The sequence below is a fragment of the Chaetura pelagica genome, unplaced genomic scaffold (genome assembly GCF_000747805.2).
Source record: "Chaetura pelagica isolate M959 unplaced genomic scaffold, ChaPel_1.0 scaffold132, whole genome shotgun sequence".
Taxonomy (NCBI): domain Eukaryota; kingdom Metazoa; phylum Chordata; class Aves; order Apodiformes; family Apodidae; genus Chaetura; species Chaetura pelagica.
In genome coordinates this window covers 770,013-784,316 of record NW_009952709.1, presented here as the reverse complement: position 1 = coordinate 784,316, position 14,304 = coordinate 770,013, and the positions used below count along the sequence as shown (strand labels likewise).

General features: G+C 46.5%; 2 protein-coding genes across 2 annotated transcripts in view; both read right to left on the bottom strand.

Annotated features, from left to right (window-relative positions):
• The window catches only part of DPH7 (diphthamide biosynthesis 7), an 8,159-nt gene extending 8,116 nt beyond the window's left edge, over positions 1 to 43 (bottom strand). Inside the window, exon 1 of the mRNA XM_009994338.1 lies at positions 38 to 43. Coding sequence (XP_009992640.1) covers positions 38 to 43 — 6 coding nt within the window. The remainder of the gene's footprint in view (positions 1 to 37) is intronic.
• A 3,953-nt stretch (positions 44 to 3,996) lies between these two features.
• ZMYND19 (zinc finger, MYND-type containing 19) lies at positions 3,997 to 13,111 on the bottom strand. Its single transcript, XM_009994305.1, has 4 exons — positions 13,011 to 13,111; positions 6,680 to 6,820; positions 5,624 to 5,804; positions 3,997 to 4,683 (listed from the first exon to the last, which is right to left on the bottom strand). The coding sequence occupies exons 1-4, from the start codon at positions 13,109 to 13,111 to the stop codon at positions 4,540 to 4,542; spliced, it is 567 nt and encodes a 188-aa protein (XP_009992607.1). The 3' UTR covers positions 3,997 to 4,539.
• Positions 13,112 to 14,304: the final 1,193 nt, after the last annotated feature.

Here is a 14,304-nt window from a genome sequence, read left to right as displayed (position 1 = left end):
TGTCCCCCGGCAGCTGCTCACGAGAGGAGATCAGCACCGACATCCCCTCGGCATCCCCGCTCTCCAGACCTTCCCCACGTCCCTGTCGCTCCTCTCTGTCCCGAAGGAGAGACCTGACTGATGTCTCTGTGCTGTTCGGAGCACGGAGGGGCCCCGTTCCTGCCCTGCCCTTCCCGGCCCCCGCAGCCCGGGCAGCCCGTGCTGCGCTGCCGCCGCTCCCCCCTCCTGCCCTTGGGCTCCCTTTGCTGCTGCTCCCCAGGCAGACGCGCCTGCAGGACGGGGTTTCACAACCCAGAGGGTTCACCCAGCGTTGCTGAGTGAAGATTGCCAGCGCTGGCTCAGCGGGTGAGGGGTTCCCACAAGCAACGCTGCACTTACTGACACTGCATTTCACCTGCCAGTCTCGTAAGATCCTTCTGCAATCCTTGACCCAACCTTTATTACATTATTATGACACCGAATAATTGAATCAGTGTCACCTCCCTGATTCATTAGTTTTTCTCAATTACTTTTTAATATATTAGCCATCCAGCTGCTGACTTCCCTCCACCAAAACAACCTCCCTTTACCTGTCCCTTTCCCATCTTTCAAACAGTTGGTTTTGCATGTGCCCCAAACCAGCCTTTTTTTTTTTTTTTTAATGTTCCTTGATTAAAGTCACGACCAAGTGTATTTTCCAAGTTCAAGCAACTGTCCCCTGCTTGTTCTTCTTCATGTTCCATTTTCATTAATTTGGAGTTTGATTTTTTTCACACTTCATCTACCAAATCTTACTCTTTCTATCTTCTACATTTGGACACCAGTTTACAAAGGATTTCTCCCTACCCTGCAAGCATCCCTCATGCTGCTGTTTAATCACATCCAACCCCTTTTGACCTCTCAGTTCTGTTTCAGTGGGTGGTAACCCCTTGCTCCTGGCCCCACCATGCTCTTCCATGGCCTCTGTGCCACCTGCAAGCACTTCAGTCTTGTACCTGCCTCTCTTACTTTCCCTAGATGCATTTAAAATTAAATCACCACCAGGAAAACTTGAAAATATAGATCTGTGGGTGTATTAAAGGCTCAAATTGCTCAAAAGGCAAACACTGAGCCCTGCAATACATTTAATTCAAATGTTGTGCTCCTTAAGCCAGCCATGATTTTTATCAGTTTGAATTGTGACTTTTGCATGTTTTGATATGAAGGAGAGTTCCTGGGGGGAAGGTGTCAACATTTGATTGTTTACATGGCATGTGCACCCCTCTGATACAGCCAGCACCAGTCACACTGAGGGTTCCTGACATCAGCTGGGTTTGCCACTTAGCAACTGTGGCAGAAATCTTTCTCCAGACCCTCCCAAAGGGTCTGGAAGTTCCTCCTGGAACTGGCTGACACCAGACAGATGTTCACCCACTGCTGGTGACTCCAGACCAACTTGGTGTGACCCACCAGCAGGAACGTTCATCCCCCCCAGCTGCACGAGGCACCACGTGTGTTCACAAGGACATGGCAGGTGACAAACCCAAGCCAGCAGGGCTGCACAGGCCTGAGCAGCCAAATTCTGTCTCCCAAAAGCAGACCAGCGGATCCCCAAGCAGCTTGCCAGACATCACAGTTCAGAGGTAGATGGCTGTACAACAGGCTGTTTATGAAGAGTACCCTGATCCTAACCCACTGCTCTCATTTTCTCCCTCTCTCCCTCCCTCTCCCCTTCTCTCTCTCTCAGAAGTCCTCTGGACCTCCTCTTCTAAACAGATGTTCCTACCCAGGAAACCTGACTTGTTAAGCCTTGTTTTGGTCCAGAGGTGAACCAGGGGTGTGTACAAAGAGTACCCATGCTTCAGAGAACCAAGGAATAGAGATGCAGTTGGGGTTTTTTCCCTGCAGGAAACCTCTTAGATGAAGAGCATCTCCATCAGGGAAAGCCAGCTCATTTACCAGTACTGCACAGACCTGCTCCAAGATAAATGACCATGGACTCTTGCTTTGTGCTTTTTAAATACTTGCTCACCTGAGGATATCCACCTAGTTTCTTTATGAGAAAAGAAGGAACTCCATGAGACCTTCATTCTTTGAAAAAACATATAGGCTGTATGAAGGGGAGTTGCCACTTTTAGGTGTGATTAGTTCCTTTCTGACACACCCCACAGAAAGGGACGATCTCTGGCAGATGATCTTGGTGGCTGCCAGTATTGTTGCTCACATCACATCCCACACTAATTGGGAAAAACTGCTCTGCAGGCAGGGACTTGCTCACTGCTGCCCCAGGGACCTTCCTGAGGTCCTCAGTCAGAATCCTCACTTCCCTCCCCTGACAGAGACAGCGGGGAGTCCAAGGTCACACACTGAAGTCAGAACCCGTGTTATTTCACCAAGCCCTTTCAGGATGTCCAGGCAACTCGTTACTTTTCATTAGTTGATGATCATCCCTCTAACCTAGTGAGAATCTTCCCTCCTCATCCATTTCACCCCTTCCCTCCCACAGTCACTGGGATGGGGATTGCCCCAAGCACCCTCCATTCTAGTTTAACAGACATTTTAGCTCAAGTCTCACCCTACCTTCATTCCCTTCCTCTGCTGCTCAAGAGGAATCTACACGTTGCCCCACCAGTCCAGCTTGGTCCTCCCTGCAACCACCTCACAAACATTAGGACTAACTGTGGCCATTTTCCCTGCTTGGTGCTGCACGTGTGTTCAAATGCCCTAAGACACCACTTCAGTTTGCTCAACAGGGTAACACAACAGAAAATTGCTGTCACAAAGAGCAGCCTTTGAACCAGGCAAGGAAAAACCCCTCAATACTTCTGCCCTTTTCAATGGATTACCTCAAATTAAAAAAAAATAAATTATATTCCTCATGTCCCATTTTATATTCATCCCAAACTGTGCAGTTCATGGAAACCAAATAATTGAATGGTTCCTCAAAAACCAAAAGTATCACCTATTCTAGGAAAAGTCCTGCTTGACTTCTTCCCACCAAAGGGCATTTTAGGCTGCCTGAACAGAAAAGCTACAGTATAACCATGAATTAAAGAGTTGCAACTTGACAGTGTTCCTACCCAGGGAACTTCCAGCAGGAAACTTCAGATCTTTGTTATTTCCCAAGAAGCTTAAAGCCGAAGTACAAAAACCCCCCCAAAACACTCATCATTAAGAACTTCCTGTGCAGATATTAGAAACATAATGTAATATTGGAAGTCCACAGCAGTTCAGTTTTTCTAACAAATTGAATACAAGCAAGACCAACATTGCAACATGAAGTGGCAAAGTGAATCCTGATTGAAAAACTAAATTCTTAATGGCTTTTACAAAAAAATAAATACCTATTTCACTAAGCACTCCAAGAAAGGCTCTGTATTAAACATTCAGCAGCTCACATTCTACTGTGAAGTAAGACTAACACCTGGCACTAAATCATCCCTTCAGATCTTCAGGAAACTCAGCTGATATTCCTTGTACTTCTAAGGCAAAAATGAAAAAGAAAAATCTTTCAGATTATACATTAAAAAATGTCTGAATGGAATAACAGGTGTGCACTCTTCAAGCCAAATCCTCACCCCATACTATTTTTACTCATTACTACATTACAAAAAAAATAATACAAAAGTGTTTCTTGGATTGATAGGATCTCTTTAGTGAATAAATAACTCAAATTACCAAATATTAGGTCACTTCAACATCTCTGCATGTCACTGGGGTGTTTGCTCTGCTTACAAGAGCCACAAGGGCCCCCACATCCACACACACCTGCCTGAGCTTCCTGACAGCTTCTTGAGCCACAAAAGGTTATTTCACAACAAGAAAGCTAACTCAGCTTTCTCAGGATTGCTGGGGCAGGATCTCCAGCAGCCCGTGCTCAGCCTGCCTGCACAGACCCCAGGGGCTTCCCCACCCTCTGCTCCAGCTCCTGCTGCTCTGCTTCCCACCCAGCAGGGATTTCCAGCCTCCCCTCTGAGAGCAGCTGGAAGGGAATGGGAGAAAGCTGGAGAGAGCAGACACCAATTCATTCTGACCTTTACTTTGTTTGCCCCTATTTTTTGTTGTTTTAAGTATAACTTCCATGCAGAGTCCTGCTGATGTTGGAGCCTCCTGCCCTCGGCACTGCCACAGACACCTCTAGCCACACAGGAGGAAAAGCTTTTGCTACATGACTTTTTTTGTTTGTTTGTTTTTTTGTTAAACTTTTAGGCCAACAACGTGTTCTCATCTGAACGTTACAGTTAATGAGTCCTATCAAGAATTTCTAACAAAAACTGTACATGAGTTTACAAATGTATTAACATATAAATAACGAGAAGCTTCCTGCCTGGAGCCTCCACAGTAGTCTTTTTGCTTGAGAATATAATACTGGAAGGGTAGACCCAATCCCTTTCCACAGCACCAGTCAGAGCTGGCTTAGTCCAGTCAGCCATTCTGCTCAAGCATCACAGGGTTGGTTGGTTGTTTTTTTAATTCTTCAGTGCCTCTGGCTTCACTAAGCAGTCTGTCATTACTGTGCAAAAGCAAGAGTCCAATGCCTTTGAGAAGGAATCCTGCTGCTAAGAGGCCTCTGCCACCCGGTCATCGTTCTGGTCCGAGCTCTTGCTGGAAGGTCCTTTTCTTCTCCCGACAGTGCTTCTTGTGAGCAGGCCAGTCCTTCTGCTGGCACTGGGACCCACAGTACCTGGCGACCTGGCAGCGGCCACAGATGTTGAATTCACGTAACTAGGAAGAAGACAAGACACCACCAGTGAGCCCCTCAGCACCACCTCCCCAGGAGGCTGTTATCACAGCCATGAACACCCCACTAGGAACATTTGTTTGATTTTGATGCTGCTCTCACAGAACAGGTTTTATAAGCAAAATATTGGATCCATTCACGTTTTTTTCTCACGCTGCTCCTGTTTTGCCAACTTCAGTTCTTTTCAGCCACACACACCTCTACATTCAGAACTGACTGCATGAGCTCAGCCACTGCCAAACCTGGTTACCCAGGAAGCTTTCCTATGCACTCAAATAAAAGGAAATGCTCACTCTTTTTCCAAATGGAGGGTATTTAAAATAGTTCTTGCAAACATTCATTTCCCCACAGGAAAAAGTGGAACACATCAATTTAAGCCTACCCAGCACTCGTTCTCACAGGAAAAGCCCTTCCTACCCCTAGGTAAGGACATCTGTCTGACAAAGCAGCACAGCCCTTCAACATCTCATTCCCTGACTATACACACCTCCCAGTTACCCCCAGATACCAGTGGCTTTACTTGTTTCACCCCCTGCTCATGAAAGGTCAAGCATGTTATTTGTTTCACTCCACTACTGCCCCAAACCAGTTACAATATGTTCTCTTGTCTTACCCAGCTGCTTGCTCATCCCCACTCAGGGTCCCTAGAGGAACACCTCCACACCTGGCTTTTCATACATCTGCAGAAATCACACTCCTCCCTGAAAACCACCAGGTCATTTACTGCCCCAAGTCAAAACCACATTCTGAGACTGAAAATTATTGCAGAGTCTGAGGATTCAGGCTGACAAAAACCTCAGTTAAAACCCACAGTTTAAAAGATGGGTTTTACCAACTACATGGCACGTCTGAAGCTTTCCATTTTAAGGAACAAATCCCCAGGCACACAGGGCAGCCAAGCACACTTTCAACTCCTGGACACACCTGCTTCTCAATCATTGTGCACGGGGGGTAGTGACATTCATAGTATGTGCACGAGTTCTCCTCCTCCTCCACAACGTCCCCGTTAGCGTTGTAATACCGGGTTACATTCAGCACTGGGAACTGCTCCTCTATAGGGTCTGTGGGAAGTTGCTGGATTGCCAGCCAATACAGGCTTTGTTCCCTGTAAAAAGAACAACATAGGACCAATTTGGTCCATAAATTCTTAAGAAGCATATAAGGAAAACTGATCCCAAATTAACTAATCAAGTAAGTAGGGTTAACATTGTATTTAGGCTGCTAAGCCTCAAACTACTCGTGCTCCTCACATATTGGATCTTTTCAGGGCTATTTTTGCCTAAGTTAAAATCAAGTTTTAAAGTAACTATGCAGAAGCAGTTCCATCAAGCAAACTGATGTCTGTGCACATGGCCTGATGTCTGCTTCTTGTTCTTGAACTCCCAGAACCACTGGGAGCATCATTGCAGCATCACTGCCATTCACTGCACCTTCTCAAAACCAGGTTATTCAGCTCTAAACTGTCTCATGGGTGCTGCAAGTGTTTCAAGAGAAGTGTCTAGAGTGAAGCAAAGTCTCTGGGTCTCTCTGGGTCTCCTGCCAAAACCAGGGATGCCTGTGTTACATCACAGACGAACTAAATCCACTCTGACATTAGAGTTCAACCTGCTCTAAACTCTTAGCTCAATTAGTGCAACATGGCAGGCAGGGAGTTCCCCCAACCTACTAGTGAAAGGCAATGGAAGCTGAAACCTGTTCTGGTTTCAACTCAAATAGAGGATCACAAGGACCCAGGCTTCCTGCCTCACCGTGGTGACAACACCTGGCACAGCAGGACCTCTGCATAGGAACACCATGGGGTTACAGGTCCTTTGCAGCCACCATGAACATTAACTCAGCTCCCCAGGAAGCTAAGACACACAGTGAGGTGTGAGCAGCTCAAGGACAAATTAAAAAAGGGATCATACTAGATTAAAATCACTAAAGGAGGGAAAATCAACAACTTTTTTGATGGCAACCCTCTGCCAAACATCAACTCACCTTTGTTTACTAGAGATTTCTTCAGCTTTGGGTTTCCAACCCCAAGGAACCAGGCGCAGATTGTCCAGGCGGTTGTCCACGGTGACTGAATTCAGATGCACCACCTGAAATCCAGGAGCAATCCCTCCCCGGTGTCTTTCCCTGGAGGAGACAAAACCAACTGAAAGGTCAGTGATGAACCAGACCTCATAGCTCCAACGTGAAGAACCACTCTCATGCCAGAAGGTTCCAGTCTGCTGTCCCTGAAACAGTTGCAGTAAAACTCAGGTTGCCAACAGTAGCTACTTCTGCTCTATCAACTCCCAGAGGAAAGAGACTTCTTCCAGGAGGTTATTTCCATTATAAATGAGTTTATTCAAAAGACAATCATGGTATATTTTAATTGGAAGCATACTGCAAAGAAAGTTCTGGAGACTACTGCTCCAGTTACTGCAAGAGCACCCATGTAATGATTGTGTTCCTCAGGATAGGCTTGGAAGGTGCCAATACTGCTTTATTATTTTAATAGGAAACTCTTATCAGACGCATTTATGCAGGCCTGGCAAAAGCCAAGTTTGGTATTTATGAATAAATGTCTCTTAAAAAGGAACAGGACAGTGGTTTCACCAAGTATGCAAAGGCTTTTTAGACTCTAATTGTGTGTAACACACAGCAAGTAACTCCTTGGCTGACCAGGGGGCATCTACTGAAACTTGTCAGACCAAGGAGGACTATCAGCAAGGGGATGGCTGCACGTTACATCCTACTGGGATTCTTCCCTCTTCCCTTCTAACCATTCTCATTTCCCATTCCACCTTCCTTTCATCTCTCCTTCCTCTATTTCATGAAGGTCACTATCAAGCACCCTTACTCCGGGATGAGTTTCCATAGCACTTCTTGCAGGAATTCCCATCCTGCCTGAAACGCAGGCTTGGACAGAAATCATGTCAGCTATGCCAGGATTCATTTCACATCACAGAGAACACACTGGCAGCATCAAGAAGGACAATGAAGAACTGACAGGGCTGTCCCAGGGTTACCCAACCTTTCCTTCTAGGAGACCCTTCCAAGAGCTACTTAAAACTCCACCCAAGCCTGGTTTGGCTGCTGCTTCCAGCTCAGTGTCCACTGAACGTTCCAGTTCAAGCAGCTCACCCAATTTTGAAGAGATACAATGTGTCTGAGTTTAAAAATTCCCTTTTTTTTTTTTCCTTTTACAAGGCATTATCCACCAGAACAGGGGAAATTCACCTAAAAGTGACTGACAAAGCAAGATGTAGTCTTTTGTTTTCTTTGTCAAAATCCATCCAGATAAGGTGAAGTTACACATCTGGGGGAAAGAAAGACACTTGAAATTCACAAATGCCCCAAACTTCCTAGAATTGAATGAGTAAAATTCCCTTGGAGAGGCTATAAGCAGCAGCCCAGCAGGAGGACAGAGCATGGAGCCTCCCATGGGAGGGAGGGAATCCTTTGGGCCTCCACAGAGCAGGGAGAAGCTTTTCCCTTTGAAAGTAAAAGGGGTAAAATCCTCCCTTTTTTGGGGAAAAAAAAAAAAAGCTCAAAATAAACCACATAAAAGCAAACTACAGAAAGGAGTCTGCTGAAATGCCTTAAGGGAGGAAAAGCTACTTTTGTGGTGTTCAAGGCTACCAGAGGGTTGGTGAAGGAAATGAGGAACCCTGAGGGCTACAAGCAGGAACCCAGGAGGTGCAGGGGCCCAAGTGGATGAAGAGGAGAACTGGTCAGAAATGAAGACAGGGAAGGAGTTAAGGTTCTTAGACTAAGACCAGGACAAAGTGCCAGCAAGAGAGATGGGATAGATATGAAGGAGGAATCTGGGAGGAGGAGACTGAAGTTCAGAGCAAGAGCAAACCAGCCAGGGGGGGAAAGGGATGAGGGGGAGTCTAAGACAAATTGAGAAATATTTTTTATATTTATTAGATGATGAGTTTAAGAAAGGTTGGACTTGGGGAAAGAAGAAGGATTACAAGAGTCTGTGACACCAGGAAGTCCCAGCAGTGGCACATGCCAACCACTGCTCCCAGAGCCCAGCTCTGCACCCACAGCTCCCCATGAGCAAACCCTGACAAAAACCACCAGCACAGGGAGCCCCCCTGTCCCTGACCTCTACAGAGATGTACAGTGAAGGAATCTGCCTTCTCCTTGCAGAAGGGGACAGAGAAGAAACAGTCACAGAATCACAGAATAGTAGAATATTAGGAGCTGGAGAGGACCTCCCAAGATCATTGAGTCCAAACCCACTGCCAGAGCAGGACCAAAACCAGGGCAGGTCACTCAGAAAGGCATCCAGACAGGGCTGGAAAGGCTCCAGAGAAGGAGACTCCACAGCCTCTCTGGGCATCCTGTCCCAGGGCTCTGCCACCCTCACAGGAAAGAAGTTCTTCCTCATGTTCAGGTGGAACTTCCTGGGCTCCAGTTTGAATCCATTGCCCCTCGTCCTGTCCCAGGGCACAAGTGACAAGAGCTTGTCCTGCCTTCTTGATGCCTTCATGTATTTATAGATATTAATTAGATCCCTCCTCAGTCTCCTCTCTAGACTGAACAGCCCCAGGTCTCTCAGCCTTTCCTCATCAAGCAGGTGTTCCAGTCCCTTCCAGCCTGGGTAACGCAGCCAACGTTCCTGCAGAGCAGCAGCTCCTGCCTCCCTCAGCACCCCTGAGTCCCTCTGAGATGTCAGGCTAAATGCTTCACCCAGAACTTCTCAGAGAATTAACTGGACACTGTTCTGTTTGTCTTTTAAAAGATAAATTGAGAAGTGAGGCCCTGTGGTTGAAGTGCCAGGTGCAGCCAGCAGCAATTCCAGCCAACAGGAGCCATACCTGAGCAGGGTATAGGCAGTGTGGTGGGAACTGCTCTAAAAAAAAATGCAAAAAAAAAAAAGAAAAATCAGGTCTTAGATGTCTTTTTGAACACACAGTTAGTGATACTTATGACTAATCTGATGCTGCTATTCCCCAGGGAACATCACTACACCCTGCCAAAACACAGCAGCTGGGATCTATACAGGGAACAGGGCAAGAAGATGACAGAGTCCTTCTGCAGGTCCCCAGCCAGAGGCTTTCAAACCCTGCTTTGGAGGAGCTAACAGTCCACCCTGAGAACACAGCAAGAGGCTGCAGGAAGTTCTTCCTAAAGAGCATTTGCAGCAAACATGGGTATTTTTCAGCTGGTGGTTCCCAAGCAGCTCATGCTCTGCAGAGGTCCAGGGGAGGGCTTTGGGGGAGGAGTGGGAGAAGGTCCCTGTCATCACTGCAGCTTTGGTGGCCACCAACTTCCTATCCTGAGGTCCATACTATGTGAACAAAGATGCCTGTTTAACTAAATTTTAAAAAATAATTTAAAATCTGCTTTACTTGCAGTAGCACCAACACAGGCCTACTGACTTAAACCAGAAGCAAACCATACAGTCAGGTTTTTTTCAGTAAGAAGACTTCTTTGGGCTATGTTTGGGGGAGAACAGTTAAATTACACTCCTGTACCTGCAGTAAATCAAGTTCTTTGCTTCTAATTCCCCCAAGCAGCAAGGCTCACACCAGAGAGGACTGACTGTACTGCCCATCTCTCCTGTCCTCCAAAGGCAGAGGCCACCAAGCACCTGCAGCCAAAAGGCTTTCTGAAGACACCAGGGTGTGCTGACCTGCATGGTGCTTGCTTGTCATTAAAGATCACAGTGAAATCTACACTCTCAAAGGGTTCAAACTTAATTAACTCAAAGAGCAAAATACTTTGCATCTTCTAGTCAAAGAATTTGACTTGCCAACTTCAGAATTGCAGCTCTACCTGACTGACAGCTCACACCTCATCTCTGAGACTTTCAAAATACCACTAGTACACAAAGAATCTGTTTTGTTGTTTTTTTTAACACCAGTGCATGCTGGAGTGACACAATCTGAATTACCTAACTGAACAAGTTAGAATTATTTCCTAATTTAGGTAAAACAAGCCAGAAGAGGCAATGACTGAGCTGTGTAATAAGCAACTGGCTGCACTGTCATCATCTACAGCCTTTTACAGTCAGCTGGAATAATTTTAAGGTGCTGTATTAGTGCTACTTACAACAATTATTACTGTATGAGGTTCACAGTTAGCAGTAGCTGACAGTGATTTACATACTGTAGCCAACTTTGCAAAAAAAAAAAGAAAAATCAGGTCTTAGATGTCTTTTTGAACACACAGTTAGTGATACTTATGACTAATCTGATGCTGCTATTCCCCAGGGAACATCACTACACCCTGCCAAAACACAGCAGCTGGGATCTATACAGGGAACAGGGCAAGAAGATGACAGAGTCCTTCTGCAGGTCCCCAGCCAGAGGCTTTCAAACCCTGCTTTGGAGGAGCTAACAGTCCACCCTGAGAACACAGCAAGAGGCTGCAGGAAGTTCTTCCTAAAGAGCATTTGCAGCAAACATGGGTATTTTTCAGCTGGTGGTTCCCAAGCAGCTCATGCTCTGCAGAGGTCCAGGGGAGGGCTTTGGGGGAGGAGTGGGAGAAGGTCCCTGTCATCACTGCAGCTTTGGTGGCCACCAACTTCCTATCCTGAGGTCCATACTATGTGAACAAAGATGCCTGTTTAACTAAATTTTAAAAAATAATTTAAAATCTGCTTTACTTGCAGTAGCACCAACACAGGCCTACTGACTTAAACCAGAAGCAAACCATACAGTCACGTTTTTTTCAGTAAGAAGACTTCTTTGGGCTATGTTTGGGGGAGAACAGTTAAATTACACTCCTGTACCTGCAGTAAATCAAGTTCTTTGCTTCTAATTCCCCCAAGCAGCAAGGCTCACACCAGAGAGGACTGACTGTACTGCCCATCTCTCCTGTCCTCCAAAGGCAGAGGCCACCAAGCACCTGCAGCCAAAAGGCTTTCTGAAGACACCAGGGTGTGCTGACCTGCATGGTGCTTGCTTGTCATTAAAGATCACAGTGAAATCTACACTCTCAAAGGGTTCAAACTTAATTAACTCAAAGAGCAAAATACTTTGCATCTTCTAGTCAAAGAATTTGACTTGCCAACTTCAGAATTGCAGCTCTACCTGACTGACAGCTCACACCTCATCTCTGAGACTTTCAAAATACCACTAGTACACAAAGAATCTGTTTTGTTGTTTTTTTTAACACCAGTGCATGCTGGAGTGACACAATCTGAATTACCTAACTGAACAAGTTAGAATTATTTCCTAATTTAGGTAAAACAAGCCAGAAGAGGCAATGACTGAGCTGTGTAATAAGCAACTGGCTGCACTGTCATCATCTACAGCCTTTTACAGTCAGCTGGAATAATTTTAAGGTGCTGTATTAGTGCTACTTACAACAATTATTACTGTATGAGGTTCACAGTTAGCAGTAGCTGACAGTGATTTACATACTGTAGCCAACTTTGTAGTAATTTTCAAAGTTATAGTTGCAACAAGATTAAACATTAACAGGTGCAGGTTAAAATCCATATTTTATGAGCAGACTGTAAATAATAATAGTCTTGGATATGCTTCCTGTCTGCCTCCTCTTGTACAGGGATTAGTTTGGTGATGAAAAAGAAACCTGGAACAAAAGCACATGGAACAAGAAGCTGTATCCTCAGTATTTTGACTACTAAGTCTAGTTTATGGAACTGAACAGAAAACATACTTAATTTATCTAATAATGCTTTTAAAAGAGATAAGAGCTCTTGTCAGCATACCCTGTCTTTCCTACAAACCCATGAGCAACACATTAGCTCCCTGGCTGAGCTAATCTCTCACAAGCCAGTAAATTCACTTTGAATCTAAACTGGCAGCTACAAAGGGTAACCAGAAACAACTCTTGGAATATGGAAAATAAGACATAGCAGCTGATAGGAAGGATCATCAGCACCACTTGAGGCAGCTTTCCAGAGCCAAACAAAAAAACTTTTAAGTTATCAGAGGTTCTATCTCTCTCCAGTGCTCTGCCAGTTCTCCCTGGTGCCAAGAAGACATACCCGACTATCATGCGACCAAAAAAAAGGCTCACAAGGTCAGTCTTCAACCCACCAAGTGAAGCCAGTCCCCTGCACTGAAGTTTCAGGAGCACTTCTCAGATTGAAACAGCCTCTACCAGAATGATACTCACCCATCACTGTTTTCCCTGGGAATAAGGTTTTTATGGAGATTCAGCTGTCGGGAGGCTGAGTGCAAAACCAAACCCTAACAAGATCTATGGGCAAACCTGTGCTGGGTTCCCAGCTGCAAGCCTCCTGAAAGACTTCAAATACTGCAGGCAGAGAAATAAACAACAGACAAGTGGGTGGCAGCAAACCTCCATCTGTGTGAGCCCCTGAAGCTTCAGCTCTCCCCCTGGTACCCACCAGAGCAGCTCGTGCAGGAGGCGCCCGGATCCCCTGCCGCGGTTCTTGTCGAACGCATAAGCAAATATTTTAGCACCATTTCCATCAGCATCTACCTCCATCCGAGCCTAGGGAAAAGGGAAAGGCTGTGAGAACACCCAACAGGGAGCAGCAGAGCACGTGCTGCACTGGGACACAAGGAGGACCCAACACTAAACACTTGTCTCCTAGAGGTCTCTTGACCTCCGTGGGATTTGAGTTGTTTCCAACCTGTGAGGGGACCCAACCAGCCCTGCTGCTGTGGTTCACAGAATCACCAAGGCTGGAAAAGACCTTTAAGATCATCAAGTCCAGCCTTCCTGAAGATGGGAAGAGGGAGGCTGTGCACAGCAGGAGCCCCACTGGGGCAATGAGCAGCAACTGTCCAGCTGTGAGCCTGTGGGGCCAGGACCTGTGCCCTGCGCTGAGCAGATGTTCTGTCCAGCCACCCAGGCTTGGTTTTCAGCTTCACACCAGCCTAAGGGGGAACCCTGTCCCCTTCCCCACCCCAGAACTTTGTGCTGGCACCAATGCTCAGGGACTGCACCAGGGACCAGACAGACCCAGGACACTCACAGCTTGTTACTGCTCCCCATGACCTCACACTGGGCCACCAGAGGGGAGGGATGGGCAACCACGGTGTTTGCTGGCAGCAGCTCTGCCACAGCTCCTGGACCCCAACTGCAGCTCTGCCACAGCTCCTGGACCCCAACTGCAGCTCTGCCACAGCTCCTGGACCCCAACTGCAGCTCTGCCACAGCACCCACTGCAGGCACTGAGCAGAACACAGTCCCACCTCCAAAAAATCCCCCATTTTAGAAGATTTTGGAAATAAGGATTCTCTCCCTGTCAAAGCCTTGCTGGAACCCCCTCACCCTTTCAGTGCATGTTAAGAACAAACCTATTTTCTAGTCCCAGACTGAGCTACAACAAAATAAGTTATTCTCACCCACAACGATGTGCAGAGAGAACACAATTTTAAAAGTTTCCCAAGCCAGGGAAGACAAGTTGTAACTTCTCCAAAGGCTCACAAATATAAAGCTCAATATTAAAACAACCATTTGTTTTAAACTAATACTGCTTTAAAAGGAAAAACACTCCAGTTTTCCTGTCGGGAACCGCTGATGTTGGGGGATTTCAAACCTTCCCCCCCAGGAGCAGGGTTCTATCCCAGAAAAGACCCCCCTAAACGTTCAGCACCGGACGGGAACTCCCTCCAGCCCCCGGGAGCCCAGACCGGCCCCACGGCAAAGCCCCCGCGGGCACCGGAGGCAGC